The following is an 18,645-nucleotide window of genomic DNA, read 5'->3' as shown; positions in this document are numbered from 1 at the left end:
TGTTCACCCTCTCCAAGGTGAAGAGAACCAGAGGGCACTCACTAAAGTTAGAAGATAAAAGATTCCGTACAAACGTAAGGAAGTTAATTATTTGTATTTCGCTGATTGTCCAGCTTTCTATTGTGTAAACCACCTAGAAATTGTTTGATTATGGCGGTATAGAAGAATAAAGTTATGTTATGTTCTTCACCCAGAGAGTAGTAGAAATCTGGAACGCTCTTCCAGAGGCTGTTATAGGGGAAAGCACCCTTCAGGGATTCAAGACAAGGTTGGATAAGATCCTACTGGAACAGAACATATGCAGGTAAGGCTAGACTCAAATAGAGCACTGGTTTTTGACCTAAGGGCTGCCGCTTGAGTGGACTGCTTGGCACGATGGACCACTGGTCTGACCCAGCAGCGACAAATCTTATGTTCTTATGTCATTGTTATATGTGTTTTTGCACTTTACTTTTACGTCCATGACGGTGTGTAGCAGGGCTTGAAATTCAGCCGGCTCTACTTATAAGCCTGGAACTCTGGCACTGTTGTAAAATCACACTGATTCATTTATTTGCATTGCTTTATGTGTATGCCACCTTACCACGATTCATTCACAAGTTTTATCTAGTCAGGACATAATACAGCAATCATTCGTTCAGACACCCACCATACAGGGAATTTTCAGTTGGCAAGTTCTTCTTTGCTTAGTACATTATATTACATTAGTGATTTTTATTCCGCTTGTACCTTGCGGTTCAAAGCGGATTACATAAGAAGAGAACTGGACATTTCCAGGAGGGTACATGACATTAGAGAATACAGGTTGAGGGTATAGACTTAATAACAGAATGAGTGTATAGACATAATAACATTGGAAGGTAAATACTTTGTACTTCTCATTTCCAGTCCTGCTTTTGGGGTTTGCCGTTCTTTTTTTCTTCATTAAAGAACCCTTCTGAATATCCCCCTTCTCCTCACGAGTCAAACAGCTGGAATTATGTATTGCCTATAACGTAACTCAGTTGGACACTCTTTGCTTTGTTTTTCCTTTATATCCAAAATGGATGTGCATTTTCCCATTCGAGTGACATTTCTCCATTTGTGAACACAATTGAAACAAAAGCAGGTAGGTATTTGGTTTCTGTTTTTATCTGTTGCTATGTTACACAGCAGGATTGGACTACTTCCAAAGCATTTAGCTCTGGCTTAGGCCTACCCCCGTTACTAATGTGCAGACCCAATAATGAAGCTTCGTCTACAATTACATTTTAGTAGACATTACTGTGCACTGGAGCAACTGGATGTCTCAGGCTGGACAGGGATGACTTGAAGTCTGTGGGTATGCAAAGAAAACAAGATTTCAGGGGCAATTTTCTGGAACTCCATCTTCTGTATTAGACTGATTAGCGCTCTGGATCAGTAATTAAAGCAGTATTACCACCAGATGATCTTTACATAGTCATTCTACCTTGGCTCAGATCCTGTAAGATTCCTGGGAGCTGTGTAGATGAGAGAAATCTATGGAACACATGGTGTAGCAGGAAGCTTGCTGTTCTGTGCCAGATAGCAGTTGCTGCTAGAGTAACACTTTGTTCTCAGAGAGCTCGTAGACGAGGTCCCTGGGGAGGCATTGCGTCTTTACTTTAATAGGACCCTTTTATGTGGTTTGTCATCAAAGCATCTGGCTGCTTATACCATCTCCTAGAACTTTAATTCAAACTTGTGTCTGAAGACCTAAGCCTCCAGCTGTGAACCTATGAAACTTCTAGAGTTTTAAGTGAATTAAAAAAGCTCCCACCTGCAGATGAGTAGAACTGATTTGTAGAACAATCATTTAGCCTAAATTCATCTGATTTAAATACTGCAGACATCTTCTGTTTTAAGATGTGATTACTCAGAACGTCTTCACTAGGTCTGATGAGAAATTTGACTATTACCTTTTTTCTATTAATTCCTTTAATATTTGTGTTGTTTTTCTGCCAGTTTTACCCTCTAGAGAAAGGGATCTTAACCTAGGGTCCATGGATGGGTTTCAGGGGATCCCTGAGGGTCAGATAAAAATTAGCATTTATATTCACTATACAGCCCAGGAGAAATCTTATCGGGTGACCAGCAAAGAGGAGGCGATCTTGACTCTGAGAACACTGGGATAGTGGAAAGATGAGGAAGCATCGCCAGCTGTTGCCGCTGTTAAATCTTCTTTACCTTAATGGCAACGGGCCTTGACTGGATGAAGGATCAGCTATTATTAAGTGACATTTTACACTACTGCAAGAGTAGAAACTATTCTTATATCATAAGCTCATGATCTTCTAGAGAAGGGGTTCTTAACCTTGGGTCTGTGGACCCCTAGGGGGTCCATGGATGGGTTTCAGGGGAGCCCATGAGGGTCAGATAAAAATTAACATTTATATTCACTATACAGCCCGGTACTGTAGACTTTTCTCGCAGATAACGAGAGAGTAGGTGTAGTAGATCTGTTTTAATTTGCACAAGATTTAATTTGCACAAAATTTGGACTATGGTATCTTTAATCAGTGCTTCAACCATCTTTCCAGGGACAGACGTAAGACTCACAGGTCTCTAGTTGCCCGGTTCTCCTCTTGATCCTTTTTTGAAAATTGGCGTGACGTTCGCTATCTTCCAGTTGTCCGGTATCTGTCCAGTTCTAATTAACAGGTTGGCAAGTTTTTGCAAAAGCTCTCCGATTTCAACCTTCAGCGGTCTCCAACTCAAACCCTTTGCAGGGCCACATTTTGGATTTGTAGGTACTTGGAGGGCCACAGAAAAAAGAGTTAATGTCTTTGCGTGAGGTAAAACTCGTTATAGTTTATAAATCTTTCCTTAATTGCTATACACAGCTGAAAGCAGTGCAACATGCAGAAAGTGAAGTTTAGATAGTTTTTCACTTTCTGCATGTTGCACTGCTTTCAGCTGTGTATAGCTGAAATGATCAGAAGCAATTAAGGAAAGAATTATAAACTATAAAGAGTTTTACCTCAAGCAAAACTGTGATCAACTGTAAGAGACAAGATTTTGGGGTAGTCCTCTAGAAGAGAATCAATATCCGACTTGTGCCTTAAGTGTCCCAACCGCCTTCAACTATCACCTCCTCCAGCACCAGACACAACCGCCATCTTACATCAAGCAGTCACCGCCAGGAGAGGTGCTGAATTTCGCATGAGTTCATGAGATTACGTACACACGCACAAGCTGCACTGCCTCCATTGGTTACCTTATGTTCTGGAGCATCGCCGGCCTCATGCGATTGTCCTTTCTACTCCACCTCACAATCATGTACAGATGCAGGAAAGCGCTTGCGTGAGGCGGGCAACGTTCCAGAACAATGGCAACATACCAAGGGCCTCAAAATAGTACCTGTGGCTCCCGGGCTGTGAATTTGAGACCACTACTGTATACAAATCAACACAAGCTATACACATTACCCTCCAAAGCAAGGATTTTTCTCTTTGTTTCACTGTTATCTAAGGAGTTCCTCATAAAAAGTATCTGCCAAACAGGGTCAGAAAACCCAATTCTGATGACCCCCTTCAGGAATAATAATTGGGAAAAACACTGAAAGATAAGAGAGAAGGAAAGGTTTATTTCTAAGGTAGCTTTCCAGCTGTGCATAGAGGTCAAGCTAGAACGAACTGGGATTACTTGTATAAATGTAGTGCAAATATTTGAAAATGCATTTCTTTAACCCTTCTCAGTATTTAGTGCTAACTGTGTTCTTTTTACTAGAGTGATCCCTCTTTTAAACCATTAGTTAACCATGAGGTTACAGGGTCAGTCCCCAGAGAGACACTTTAAAAGCAGAAATGGGTTTGTCACATCAGTGCTAAGAGCTCCAGTCATGCCATACTAAGTGAGGGTCCGTCAAAGAATCATCAATCTGGACTTAACACAGCTGTTAGTTTCATATGACACTGGAATTTGCTCATTTCAAAGGGAAGACCTCCCAAATCTGGCTGATATTTGATTTCACTATCACTGGGAATCTTGTTCTTCCTGGGGGGCTGCAATGCCTTTCCTCTAACCAGAGAAATTGTAGTTTACACAAGTAAGACTTTTTTTTTAATCAGTGGAAAACAAATTTTAAAACAAGCAACCAAACAAATCAATAAATAAAATATTTTTATCATACCAGAGCCTGAAAGGAATCCTGCATTGGCCCTGGAGACCTTTGCACTACACCCAGATCAAAAGAAAGAGCTCAATCCCTAAGGCTCCTCCTAGAGAAATAAGGCAAAGTGAATGAGGCCCTGAGCTCGTCCAAATGCTTGACAACTCCACATATAAAATGGGCTCTAGGATTTATGGAATAAATTGCCGGAGCCCTTTATTTGGCCTTGTTACTCAGAAGCAACATGTGTCTTCTATGGCTCTTATGGGAGATCTGTGTCGCCAGATACCTGTTGCTCTCGTTCAACATCAAGTTACGTAAAGCATCTGCCGATTCAAGGGTTAAATTTCATAATTAAAGCCACACCTTCTAATTAAGTTTTACTGTCATTCTCCACCCTTTTTTTTTTTTTAATTCTTTTAATTCTGTGTATTATTAGCTCACTTTCTCTGTCTTATTGAATTACGGTGGTGTTTTCTGCTGAACTTTTTATTTTAATATGTTTGTAAACCACATTGATTATACCAAAAAGAAAGTCAGTATATAAAGTTTCAATAAATTGTAAACCGTAAGTGTAAGTCATAGATGTTGATTGAAAGATTCTGTGCCATATCAGACAAATATTGTTCATGGTACTTTTTTATGTATTTGAATGATCTGAATATTAACAGAAGATTAGGTTCTTACCTCAATGATCTTCTTTCTGGTAAATGTGTCCAGGAGTCCTGACTATAGGTAATATTTCCCTTCTTGTGAGTTCTGTTGCAGAAGGATGAAATTTACACTCTTCAACTTCGCCTCCTTCTCTAGTGGCTCTCATCAGTTTGTACCAAACCAGTCAATCATCACTACAACAAAAGAAATAGGAAGGAGGGGAACAGGGAATATCCAAAAAAACATCTGAGGAAGGACATACAAAACTCCTAAAACTAATAAATTATGCCCTATTGGAAACCATAGGAGGAACCTACCTAGACACTACCAGGTCTACCCACTGCACTCATACAAAGACCCACTCATTCACTTAACACACAAAAAACAAGAAAAAAAGTGGAGGAAAAGCCTCAGTTCATCTTCATATGGCAAAAAACTCCACTTATAAACAACCATTAAGCAAGGTCCAAAATGTACACACCGTGGCACTTTTTCTTCTCAGCCTTTTTTGCACATTTTTTCCTCTCATGTCTCTTGTCGATGTTTCAAGTCTCTGTATATAGCATGATCACACTTGGCTCACTTGTTTTATCTTGCAGTCGAGTATAGACACTAATATGCATGCTCCAGATTGACATCACAGTCACTTCTTATCTTTCTATCTTTTTATCTTTCTCTTTATCATTATTCATCGTCACCTCTTCCTTTTAGGACCCCTGAGGAAGGTGTGTTCGCCGAAACACGGACCGTGTAGGATCCAGTTGGATTTTCATCACAGTATTTTTTTACCATTGTACTTTTTTAATTGAATTTTCATTGTTTTATATGTCAGTGTTTAATAAATTATCTCCAGAACATCTGTATCCACAGTTTTTGTTTTCATCGGTGGATCATTGGGTCTCCCCATTTTTCTTTGTTGTGCTGCATTTCTATAACATGACCAAAATTTATGCAGTCAAACAGACAGGATTAGGGATGGGCTGTGAGCAGGGTGAGATTTACACAGTGGAGAAATTCAGCCATTCTCCATTTAAACGTATGCATCTATGTCTAAATACTTATATGGCATAAAAGGCATTTTCTCTTTCAATCAAAATGAAACTCTGGAAAGAGAAGACAGGATGAAGGTGAAAAGAGAAAGACTCAAAAGTAACCAGGGGAAATATTTCTTCATGGAAAGGTTCAAACCCGGAGGTGGCTGTATGTGCATTACAAATTTACTACAAGGAAAGGTACCAGAAAGTTTGGCATGACATGGACCTGACCCAAGCAGCCATCTTTTGCCAATTCAAAGGGATTTGCATGAGAAGGCACCATGTGAAAGATTGGGCTACCAAACACAAGGCAAGGGCAATAATCAAAGAAACAGAGCCAAGAGTTACTTACAGCCATGGCTATTCTCCCCAGCACATGTTCTGGAATTTTCCTATAAACCTCCAGAGATCCACCTGCAGGCACAGACAAAGGAAAGGATTCATGACTATCCCAAAAAATGTTGCCACCCTGAGAGAGAGTTCTCAGGGGCTCTAGCAGCTAAACTCTGCCAGCATGGTTTTCTCTCCATTCTCTACCCCGGACTGTAGAGTACAGCACACAAGCAGAAAATGAATAGAGACATAAAATTAACTTACAGAGAAAGTCATTCTCAGGTCAAACTCGGAATACAGGTTTGGTGTGATTTTGTATTGAAGTCTTCAGGAGCAACCCTCCTCCCAACAGAGGAACAGACCCAAAGCAGACAGTACAGGAATCTGTTATTCTTCCAGCAGAGACATTTCAGACAGTTTGCTTTCTAAATCCTTCCATACGATTTCATAGAACCTGCTAAGTTCCAATGTGCTAACTGAAAAAGCTCCCAGCAGGAGATACCAGGGCCACTAGAGACATTGCATCCAAAACAGGTAACTGCTTTAACCATTCCCAAAACAAGGGCCTAAACACCTTTGCAATTCATTTTTGCAGTGAGTACAAGGCATGGCTGCTCTAACACAGTAATACCACGGTCATTAGGACTATTGGAATAGAAAGAGGAGGAGGAAGCATCTGTTCAACCAGTGCACACAGACTGAAAATTAGAGCTGAACACCAAATCCCTGATTACTCCAGTTCTATTTAAATGTTAAACAAATGGCAATGAAATGAGTCTAGAAGCAGAGGTGGATGATGTGATCAAGAACATTTTTATGGAGGGTATGGAGATGGGAGTTGCAATATACTGAACTGACTCCCTCGCCACGCCAGCACACACTCCACTTGCCATGTTGGACTGTAACGAGGGATCAGCAATAGCAGAAAACTCTGACTCCCTTACAAAGGCTAGCACCCCAAAACACTGCCCTCAGCTTACACAACTGAGGCTCTAGTGAAGACTTAAGATCTCTAGAATCACAGAAAATCCATGAGGCACATGGGAGGGTTCCTACAAGTAACTGAAGCAGACATTTGCTACATAATGTATGTCAAAACGGATCCTATGGATTGTCAGCAATGGATTCTTGTTTCCAAACCTATGCTCGAGCAAGTCACAATTCAGAGCAAAGGAGCAGCCTAATAGTTGAGCAGTGTGCTGAGAACAAAGGATAACAGGGTTCAAATCCCACTGCAGTTCACTTAGAGCTAAGGCAAGTCACTTGACTCGCCTTTGTCTCATGTATGAACACTGTATGCTCTCTTGGGACAGGGAAATATTTATTGAAACTGAACTAGGGAGTGAGAAGCTGATATGCAAAGATTGGGAGAGGGACCTTGGCGTGATAGCGTCAGAGCATCTCAAGGCTGTGACAAAGCGGTGTCCGTAGCCAGAAGGATACTGCAATGCAAAGAGAGAGGAACTGCCAGCAGAAAAAGGGAGGTGTTAATGCCCCTGTACAAGTCATTGTTGAGGCCCCACTTGGAATACTATACACAGTTCTGGAGGCTGATATAAGAAGACTTCAAGCAGACCCATAATGCACCAGGAGGCAGTGAAAATAATATTGGTATCGTACTGACAGATGTATGAGAAGAGGCTTGAATACCTGAATATATATACTCTAGAGGAAAGAAAGGACAGAGGAGATACATAGAAACATGATGGCAGATAAAGGTCAAATGGCCCACCCACAGGAGCACATTATCTTTTTCTCTCTCCAAGAAATCCCACGTGCCTATCCCAGGCCCTTTTGAATTCAGACACCGTCTCTGTCTCCACCACCACCACCTGTTCTGGGAGACCACCCTTTCTGTAAAAAACTATTTCCTTAGATTACTCCAGAGCCTATCACCTCTTAACTTCATTCTATGCCCTCTCATTGCAGAGTTTCCTTTCAAATGACTCATGTGCATTTACATTATGTAGGTATTTAAACGTCTCTATCATATCTCCTCTCTCCCGCCTTTCCTCCAAAGTATACAGACTGAGATCTTTAAGTCTGTCCCCATACGTCTCATGACGAAGACCACACACCATTTTAGCAGCCTTCCTCGGGACCGACTCTATCCTTTTTATATCTTTTTGAAGGTGTGTCCTCCAGAATTGTACACAATATTCTAAATGAGGTCTCGCCACAGTTTACGAAGGGACATCAATACCTCCTTTTTCCTACTGGCCATACCTCTCCCTATGCACCCTAGCATCTTTCTAGCTTTCGTCGTCACCTTTTCAACCTGTTTGGCCACCTTAAGATCATCACATACAATCACACCCAAGTCCTGCTCCCTTGGGCTTTTGCAGCCCAAATGCATGACCTTGCATTTCTTAGCATTAAATTTTAGCTGCCAAATTTCAGACCATTCTTCAAGCTTCACCAGGTCTTTCTTCATGTTATTCACACCATCCGGCATGTCTACTTTATTGCAGAGTTTGGTATCATCCGCAAAGAGGCAAATCTTACCCAACAACCCTTCAGCAATATCGTTTATAAAAATGTTAAAAAGAACAGGCCCAAGAACAGAACCTTGATGCTTTAAGCGATTGCTTCCTGGAACAACTCATCAAGGAAAATATGAGAGGAAATGCAATTCTGGACTTAATTCTAAAAGGACTACGAGGACCGGTGCAAGGCATAGTAGGGACGCTGGGAAGCAGTGATCACAATATGATCTGCTTCAACCTGGACAAAGGGGCAAAACAGAACGACGCCCAAAGCACTGAACTTCCAAAAAGGAAATTATGAAGCGATGAGACTCATGGGGAAGAAGATTAAGAAGAGGATAAGCACTGCAAAATTGCTAGAGCAAGCATGGTCCCTTTTTAAGGACACAGTCACTGAAGCACAAAATCTATATATACCGCATATCAACAAGGGATCCAAGAGGAAAAAGAACAAGGAACAGACGTGGCTCACTGTAGCGGTGAAGGAAGCGATCAAAGACAAGAAGAGTTCGCTTAAGGAATGGAAAAGGTCAACAACGGATGAAAACTGTAAAAAGCACAAGCAACATGAAAGCAGGTGCCATAAGGCGGTAAGAGGAGCCAAAAGATACTATGAGTAAAAAATAGCCAAGGAGGCAAAAAACTTCAAGCCGTTTTTTTGAGATATTAAGGGAAAACGACTCGCGAAGGAAGCAGTGGGGCCATTGGATGACCATGGAATAAAGGGAGTGCTAAAGGAGGACAAAGCCATTGCTAACAAACTAAACTAATTTTTTGCATCTGTATTTACTGAAGAGGATATACATACGCAGGAAACGAAGACTGGAAACTAACAGAGTTGACGGTCAGTCTAGTAGAGGTATGCAGGCAGATTGATAGGTTTAAAATCGATAAATCCCCAGGACTGGATGGCATCCATCCGAGGGTAATCAAAGAGCTGAACTGCTCCAACTAATAGCCAATCTGTCGATCAAATCAGGAAGGATTCCGGAAGACTGGAAAGTGGCGAATGTTACGCTGATCTTCAAGAAAGGTTCAAGGGGAGAGCCGGGAAACTACAGACCGGTGAGTCTGACCTCAGTACCGGGAAAGATGGTAAAGACGCTGATAACCACCCATTGATCACCTAGATCAGTGGTTCCCAAACCTGTCCTGGGGGACCCCCAGCCAGTCAGGTTTTCAAGATATCCCTAATGAATATGCATGAGAGAGATTTGCATACCTGTCACTTCCATTATATGCAAATCTCTCTCATGCATATTCATTTGTAAATAAGTCTATTTAACTTATTTACAAATGATCTGGAAATTGAACGAGTGATGTGATTACATTTGCAGATGACATAAAACTGTTCAAAGTTGTTAAACTGCATGCAGATTGTGAAAAATTGCAGGGGGACCTTAGGAAATTGGAAGACTGGGCATCTAAGTGGCAGATGAAATTTAATGTGGACAAATGCAAAGTGATGCACATGGGGAAGAATAACCTGAATCACAGTTACTGGATGCTAGGGTCCACCTTGGGGGTTATCGCTCAAGAAAAGAATCTGGGTATTATTGTAGACAATACGATGAAACCTTCCGCCCAATGTGTGGCGGTGGCCAAAAAAGCAAACAGGATGCTGGGAATTATTTAAAAAGGGATGGCTAACAAGACTAAAGATATTATAATGTCTCTGTATCGCTCCATGATGCGACCTCTCCTAGATTATTGCGTTCAATTATGGTCTCCTTATCTCAAGAAAGATACAGCGGTACTAGAAAAGTTTCAAAGAGCAACCAAGATGATTAAGGGGATGGAACTCTTCTCATATGAGGAAAGACTAAAACGGTTAGGGCTCGTCAGCTTGGAAAAGAGATGGCTGAGGGGAGATGTGATTGAAGTCTACAAAATACTGAGTGGAGTAGAACGGGTACAAGTGGATTGATTTTTCACTCCATCAAAAATTACAAAGACTAGGAGACACTCAGTGAAGTTACAGGGAAATACTTTTAAAACCAATAGGAGGAAATATTTTTTCTCTCAGAGAATAGTTAAGATCTGGAATGTGTTGCCAGAGGTTGTGGTAAAAGTGGATAATGTAGCTGGTTTTAAGAAAGGTTTGGACAAATTTCTGGATCGGTAGCATGGAATATTGCTACTCCTTGGGTTTTGGCCAGGTACTAGGGACCTGGATTGGCCACCGTTAGAAAGGGCTACTGGGCTTGATGGACCATTGGTCTGACCCAGTTGGGTATTCTTATATCACATTCATATCGTTTGACTACAGCTCTTGCCTATCTTGGGGGGAGAGAAAGACATCTTATCGGGAAACTTAGCAAGTAAAATGGTTCAGCATTACCTTAATGAATGCGACTGTTGAGCCGACTGGACGAACCACACAGGTCTTTACTATGTTACTGAATGCAACACACATTGAGCTACTTATAAAAAGCTGTGAGCTCAATGGAAAATCCTGAGGCATTGGAGGGTGAAGGGGCACAAGGAGTGGGGAGTGAAAACTAATTCAGATGCACAGTATCATTTCCTGATTTGTCACCCTATGTCTGTCCCCTGCTGCGATTTCCATGAGACAAATTTGACTGATATAGATGAGACTCGGGTGTCCTCTGCTTTCATCTACGTAATTCAAATTAATTTACATTATTACTACAAGCTATGCCATGCAGTGAATCAGTGGTTTGGTATTATGAAGAAAAGTGTTGTGAAACATGCATGGCAGCTAAGGGTCTGAATATCAGTTTAAAGACAAAGATAAGTGTTACAATTTACTATTTTTTTTTAATATTCTTTGAAGAAATTGTGGGCTGATTAGGAAGTATAGCGGGAATAACTCAAAATGAAGAAATATGTTTTTTGAGTGCCACTTTTGAAGGCTCTCAAGTAAAAGATTAAGTCCACTTCTAGGAATAGAGATTAATATTCTGATTAGTAAAGAGCCAGTTGTGAAATACTGAGACCAAGTGAATCAAAGGCAAAACTCTGGACCGGCTCACAGATTACCAGCACCAAGTTAGCTACATTTGATAAGACGGTATATCAAGAAATGAAGAAACTTGGCTTTCTGGCACTGTTAAAAGGCCAACGCTGAATGGTTTACTAGTTACTGTCCACAGATTGGCCAAGAAATACCCTTCAGGAAGACAGACTCACCATCCATGAACTCTGTGCAAATAGAAATCCGGTTTTCCACAAAAAACGCCCCATAAAATCCTATAATATACGATGAGTCGCACTGCAAAACACACACATAAAAAGCTCATTACAACTGACTTTAAGGAAGAAAAATGGTACCAATGCATGCCACCAAAAAGATTTACCTTATACAGAATTTCTAGCTCCGACATAATCTGCCTTTGCAGCTCCAGTGTAATATCTAAGGGAATAACCTGCATGAAAAAAGGAAAAAGCAATAATGAAGAAAACTGCTGACACCTGAAATGTTATACCAGTAAAGCAGGCAAGAAACTTTCCAAGCCCTAGAAAGGAAAACAACTACAGAGGAATATCAGTTATTTGGACTTCTGCACATGGCGGAGACCAAGAAATGAACTGTGTCATGAACTCCAACCTTTTACTAAGGTGCGTTAGGGCGCGCTAGACATTAACGCCAGCATTGAGCTGGTGTTATTCTAGAAGCGTACCGTGTGGTAATTTTGTGCGTGCGCTAAAAACGCTAGTGCACCTTAGTAAAAGGAGCCCTTAGTTTTTAAGGGTTTAAAAAATATTTTTATTCACAATTCCTACAAAACATAAACTACAGTGGATTAAGCGCATCCACTTACAACTTGTAGCTTGTGGTTCCCCCATTCCAATTATTGGACAAAAAACACCCATTTCACATCAATCTAATGAACAATACAGCAATAGGCCTGCCAAGATCATCAGTGAGCAACCCAAGATACCACATAAACATGGCCTTGGAGCCGCCACAGAGATGCTGTTTGGAAATTTGCTGCCAATAAGCAAGGTGCTATGTTCTTTGATCAATGGGAAAAAGGAAAGAGCAAACTGAGCATAATGATGGCCTAATGGATTTGTCAGAAGTTAAGCTGGGCTTGTCCTAGTCTTCATTGCAACCACCTGTGCTAGCAGGCCATCCCATGTATCCACCACCTTTTCTATCAAATGACTCCAGGGTCTATCCCATTTCACCTTCATGCTATGATCCCTTGATCCAGAACTTCCTTTCAAATGAAATAGACTTTATGTCCAAGTATTATCAAGATCTTTCAATTTGTCTCCACTGACTGTTTTAATAGCCACTCTCTGGGGACTGACTCCATCTGGAAGGTGATGTCTTCAGAATTGTGAACAATACTTTCATGAAGTCACTAGAGACTTCTACAGTGGTATTATCACGCCTTTTATCTCTTGGTCATTCCTCTCTCTGTGAACCCAAGCATGTATAGAAGTTTTCCTTTTTAGTAAGACAAAAACCTCTTTTGCCCCTATTCAGCTGCTTCTGCACTCACCCACCGACTTACACTAGATTGTATTTTGCATGAGAACTCATTCCTAGAATCCGAGCCAAGATCCAAATGGCCTTGTAAGGTGGTTAGGACTGTAACGGCCTCTCTGGGCAACAAAGACACAGCCAACATACCGGAACCCGAGCAATTCTTCAATGGAGATCAAGCAGAAAAATTAACATCCATGGAAGTGAGCCTTGAAGATGTGCACAGGCAGATAGAAAAACTAAAAACTGACAAATCCCCGAGTCCGGACGGAATCCATCCAAGGGTTCTGAAGGAATTAAAGGAAGAGATAGCGGAACTGCTGAGGCAAATTTGCAACCTATCCCTGAAAACAGGCGTGATCCCGGAGGATTGGAAGATAGCCAACGTTACGCCCATCTTTAAAAAGGAATCAAGAGGTGACCCGGGAAACTACAGACCAGTGAGTCTGACCTCGGTTCTGGGGAAAATGGCGGAAGAACTGATAAAAGAAAGCATCGATAAACATTTTGAAAGAAACAAACTTCTGATAACCAGCCAATATGGATTCTGCAAGGGGAGATCGTGCCTAACTAAATTATTGCACTTTTTTGAACGAATTAACAAACGGATGGACAGAGGAGACCCCATAGACATCATATACCTAGATTTCCAAAAAGCCTTTGACAAGGTGCCTCATGAACGTCTACTCCGGAAACTGAAGAACCATGGGGTGGACGGAGACGTACATAGATGGATCAGAAACTGGTTTGTGGGTAGGAAACAGAGGGTAGGGGTGAAGGGCCACTACTCAGACTGGAGGAGGGTCACGAGTGGTGTTCCGCAGGACTTGGTGCTCGGGCCACTGCTATTTAATATATTCATAAATGATCTAGAAAAAGGGACGAAGTGTGAGATAATAAAATTTGCGGACGACACCAAACTATTTAGTGGAGCTCGGACTAAAGAGGGCTGCGAAGAATTGCAAGGGACTTGAACAAACTAGGGGAATGGGCGACGAGATGGCAGATGAAATTCAAAGTTGAGAAATATAAAGTATTACATGTGGGAAGCAGAAACTCGAGATACAACTATACGATGGGAGGGATGTTATTGAATGATAGTACCCAAGAAAGGGACTTGGGGGTAATGGTGGACATGACAATGAAGCCGACGGCACAGTGCGCAGCAGCAGCTAAGAGAGCGAATAGAATGCTGGGTATAATCAAGAAAGGTATCACAACCAGAACGAAAGAAGTTATCCTGCCATTGTATCGAGCAATGGTGCGTCCGCATCTGGAGTACTGCGTCCAATATTGGTCGCCGTACCTTAAGAAGGATATGGCGTTACTCGAGAGGGTTCAGAGAAGAGCGACACATCTGATAAAAGGGATGGAAAACCTTTCATAAGCTGAGAGATTGGAGAAACTGGGTCTCTTTTCCCTGGAGAAGAGGAGACTTAGAGAGGATATGATAGAGACTTACAAGATCATGAAGGGCATAGAGAGAGTAGAGAGGGACAGATTCTTCAAACTTTCAAAGAACAAGAGGGCATTCAGAAAAGTTGGAAGGGGACAGATTCAAAACAAATGCCAGGAAGTTCTTCTTTACCCAACGTGTGGTGGACACCTGGAATGCGGTACTGGGGTTTAAGAAAGGATTGGACAATTTCCTGCTGGAAAAGGGGATAGAGGGGTATAGATAGAGGATTATTGCAAAGGTCCTGGACCTGTTGGGCCGCCACGTGAGCGGACTGCTGGGCATGATGGACCTCAGGTCTGAACCAGCGGAGGCATTGCTTATGTTCTTATGGGCAGGTTACTTGCATGCCTTAATTTGAGGTTTAATTGCTGCTCTGTGCAGTTCATTCTCATGTCTGTTCCTGGATGGATGCTGATTAGAATATCAAAAAATAACCAGATTGCACTTGGCAACCTTTTGGAAAAACTGAGTTTACCTATCCACTGAAATGCATTTGCTCTACACAGGCTAGGAGGGTAGTAAAGGCCATGGGTGAAAGGGGCAAGGGAGAACGTGAGCCCACTGACAATTTATATCCGTTGTGCTGGAGTAGTTTTCTTGAATAGGTCTGACTTTTACCACTCTGAACACTGCACAAGGACCAACTCAGCACACTTTCGATACTCTGAAATACCAGAACACTGCCATTATAATCTAGATCAGTTTTATCAGTGGGTACGTCACACCAGTGCGCTCTCTAGGTCACTACAGCATTGGTGTGAACTCACAGTCCATGGCATTGGAGGATTTGGGCAGAAACTCCTTTTCTCCCAGCCAGAACTAAAGTTAGAATGTTGTTTCAGGGCTGAGAGGGTTAAGCTGCAGACAGACATACCTGAGAGCGATTCTTCTGCTCCCTACTACACCTCCAGGACAAGTAAGGATGAGTTGTCAAGTTAAATACAAGCAGTCAAGTGACGGAATTATAATTTACTCCTTGTGCTCAATTTAAATTAGTGTGAGGCTATTAAAATACACCATCTAAATAAGGCAATTTATCAGGCGCTGTCACGGATGGCTTCAGCTATTTGCTAGAGTGGCACCAGCTCCACCGTGGGAGAGGAGAAGAAAATCACAGGTCAAATTAAGCTGCAATTCTCATTTAAGTCGCTTATTTAATCTGCGCTGACATAATTGTCTTTTACAGTATGTACAAGGCAAAGGAAATTTGGGAGTATTACAGTCAGTACACAAATGATTAATCAAATGATGCATTTAAATACTGCCATACAAACAGCAGAGAGCTCGAACAGGTGCAGAACAGACTGCAGCCGCCTCCCAGCCAGGTAAGGTGCCGCTTGGGTCTTTGACAAATTCTTTTAAGAACAATTCTCTTCTTCCCTTTCAGAAGCTAAACTGTGAAAACCCAGATCCATTTATGTACCTGCATGTTGGAGGCATAATTTCAATGTGAGATGTCCAGATGAAATCGTTAGAACACAGGGAAACAAACCAATGTGTATGACAAAGGCAGGAGCAGTCAGCAGGGTGGCAAGGACATCAGGCCTCACCACTTGAAGATCCGACGTAGTGATGATAAATGTCAGCTTTGCAGAGAAACAACTCCCAAAGCACAGAATGAGAATCATCCCCCCACACACACACCGCCCCGTGGTGACACAATTTCTAGTGTACTGGTTGGGACTCAACCCCCACTGGTGGAGGAGGCAAGGAGCCATGACCAAGAACTGCAGAGGCTGGCAACAGGACCTATGCAAATACAGGTCCTTTCTGGACAGAACTTTGAAGTTTCAAGCTAGCAAACAGGAGGCCTGGCTAGGCAATTACATCAACAGAGCTAGGTTGACCTACGGCGCATTTCGGAAAGAAATTAAGACAGCACTGTTCAATAGATTTATCTCCTAATCAGTTACCTTTCTAAAACGATTAACACCATGCTGATAACTTGAGAAATATGTGTATTTTAATAATTGTATTCTGTAATTCGCTGATTGTCCAGCTCTCTTCACTGTAAACCGCCTAAAAGTCACAAGATTGTGGCGGTATAGAAAAAATAAAGTTATTATTATTATTATTACTATATCCAACATGGAACAGAAAACAAGAAGTGTTTTTTAAAATTAAGGCTCCCAAGAGGTAAGAGCCCACCACATTTTGCCAATAAGGTTGTGTCATGGACTGGTGACACACAACAGCTTCTACCAGTGCTGAAAAAATGATCCTGAAGATCAGTTGTAAGAAACTCAGGATCATTCTTTGCTGGCAAAACGCAGCCATGTTAGGTACCATCTCCTAATAGGAAATAGGCAATGAGAAGTTACAGTTATGGGGGCTGAGGAGGAGGTTATATGAAAGGTTGAGAAGATAGTGAAAGGAAAGAGGGAGAGCATGCCTAAGAAAGTGGTGACGTCACCGATGGAGCCCCTGAAGTCTCTGGCAGGCCCGACAGCGCATGCACACACACCTTCCTGCCTCCCCGGCTCAGTTGAATAAAAAATAAAATAGAGAATGCAACTGCTAGGGAGATGGAAGCAATGTGGTAATCTGTTTCTTGCAGTTCGGAGAAAACTTGTTACTGGATGAGTAACTTTGCTTTCTCCAAAGACAAGCAGGACAACTGACTACCATGAACAGCAATCCATAGTTACTAGGCTCACCAAAAACAAACAACTTTCAACAGGGACTTGCAACAAAGAGGCCAACCAGAATCAATAATTCTAAACTACCAAAAAGTCTCTATTGTGAAGGCATAGTCTGCAACTGAAATGAATAGGCCTAGGATGGTGGAGTTGGATTCTAGACTCCAAATTCTTCAGATCTGCTTGAACAAACCAACTGTCATAGTGGGCATTTTGTTCTGAACAATAGTGAGATGTTAATGTGTGGACTGAAGACTATATCATATCAACTGAGGCTGATCTCAAGTAAACTACCAACACAGATGTGACTCTTGACATTCTGAACCACGACTTGACCCTCCAGAGTCAGCCCAACCTAAGCATAAATGAGAAGAAGTCTGAAAGTTAATTGGACAAGTTACATTTACTGATGGCTGACCCCCCAACCTGTCTGGGTCAAAAGAAACAAAGCTAGGTGGGGAATCTATTGGTTTTAGTCCACTCCAGATAGAAAGGCAAGGCTTGCTGTAAATCCAAGGTACTCAGGGCATTCAATATACATCACACACTCCCTTCTTCACTAGAAACTTCTTCTAAACTACCCAAAATGTGAGGTCAATCCAGCACATTACCTGATACCAACTCACCAAAACCTATAAGAACATAAGAATAGCCTTACTGGGTCAGACCAATGGTCCATCAAGCCCAGTAGCCCAGTCTCACGGCAGCTAATCCAGGTCACTAGTACCTGGCAAAAACACAAGGAGTAACAACATTCCATGCTACCGATCCAGGGCAAGCAGAGGCTTCCCCCATGTCTTAACTGCCTACTAGATAACTGCCCACCTCCCATCATGAAAATAGCCCCCCTCCCCTATGTATTGGTACATCATGTCCGTGTGTGTTGGTTTTAGTTAATAATTAAGACCCTGTTTCAATTGTAAATCGCTTTGAATTAATGATATTGCGATACAACAAAATTTTAATAGAATTTAAAACTTGAAACTTGAAAACTTGATCTTCGGTCTGAAAAAATACGACTCCATCTCAACCCACCACAAACAACTCCACTGGCTACCCATCACAGCTCATATAAAATTCAAAACAGCCAGTATCATGCATCGAATCATCTACGGCAACTCAGCGGTCCCACTCATCAAACTTTCAACTGACGCATGGTCCAGCTCACGCAGAATTCTCAACAGGATCCAACTGAACCTCTCCTCGACAAAAAAATTTCAAATACAGAAGAATTTTCCAGTCCACGTTCACCTTCCTTGGAGTCAAAATTTGGAATGATCTCACAGAGACTATAAAAACAGAAACCAACCACAACCTATTCCGAAAGAAACTGAAAACTTCACTCTTTGACAGTTAATTCTTCTAAGACCATCCTAAGCACCTGACCTTTTAAATTTGCCTAAGTTTTATGCTTCCTGTCCCCCTCCGCTCCTTCCCCCTAACCTCTTCCCCTTCCTTCCCTCAAGTCAC

At 41.8% G+C, this 18,645-nt stretch overlaps 1 protein-coding gene across 7 annotated transcripts in view; it reads right to left on the bottom strand.

The window, feature by feature from the left end:
* The window catches only part of MAP2K5 (mitogen-activated protein kinase kinase 5), a 229,552-nt gene that overhangs the window by 146,497 nt on the left and 64,410 nt on the right, over positions 1–18,645 (bottom strand). For all 7 annotated transcript variants that reach the window (XM_033920062.1, XM_033920063.1, XM_033920066.1 and 4 more), the window contains 3 exons: positions 11,939–12,007; positions 11,772–11,853; positions 6,152–6,213 (listed from right to left, as the gene is read on the bottom strand). In XM_033920062.1, the coding sequence (XP_033775953.1) occupies positions 6,152–6,213; positions 11,772–11,853; positions 11,939–12,007 (213 nt within the window). The remainder of the gene's footprint in view (positions 1–6,151; positions 6,214–11,771; positions 11,854–11,938; positions 12,008–18,645) is intronic.

The sequence above is a fragment of the Geotrypetes seraphini genome, chromosome 14 (genome assembly GCF_902459505.1).
Source record: "Geotrypetes seraphini chromosome 14, aGeoSer1.1, whole genome shotgun sequence".
Classification (NCBI taxonomy): Eukaryota; Metazoa; Chordata; class Amphibia; order Gymnophiona; family Dermophiidae; genus Geotrypetes; species Geotrypetes seraphini.
Note: the sequence above shows the minus strand (reverse complement) of the source record. Positions and strands in the feature narration are given on the sequence as shown.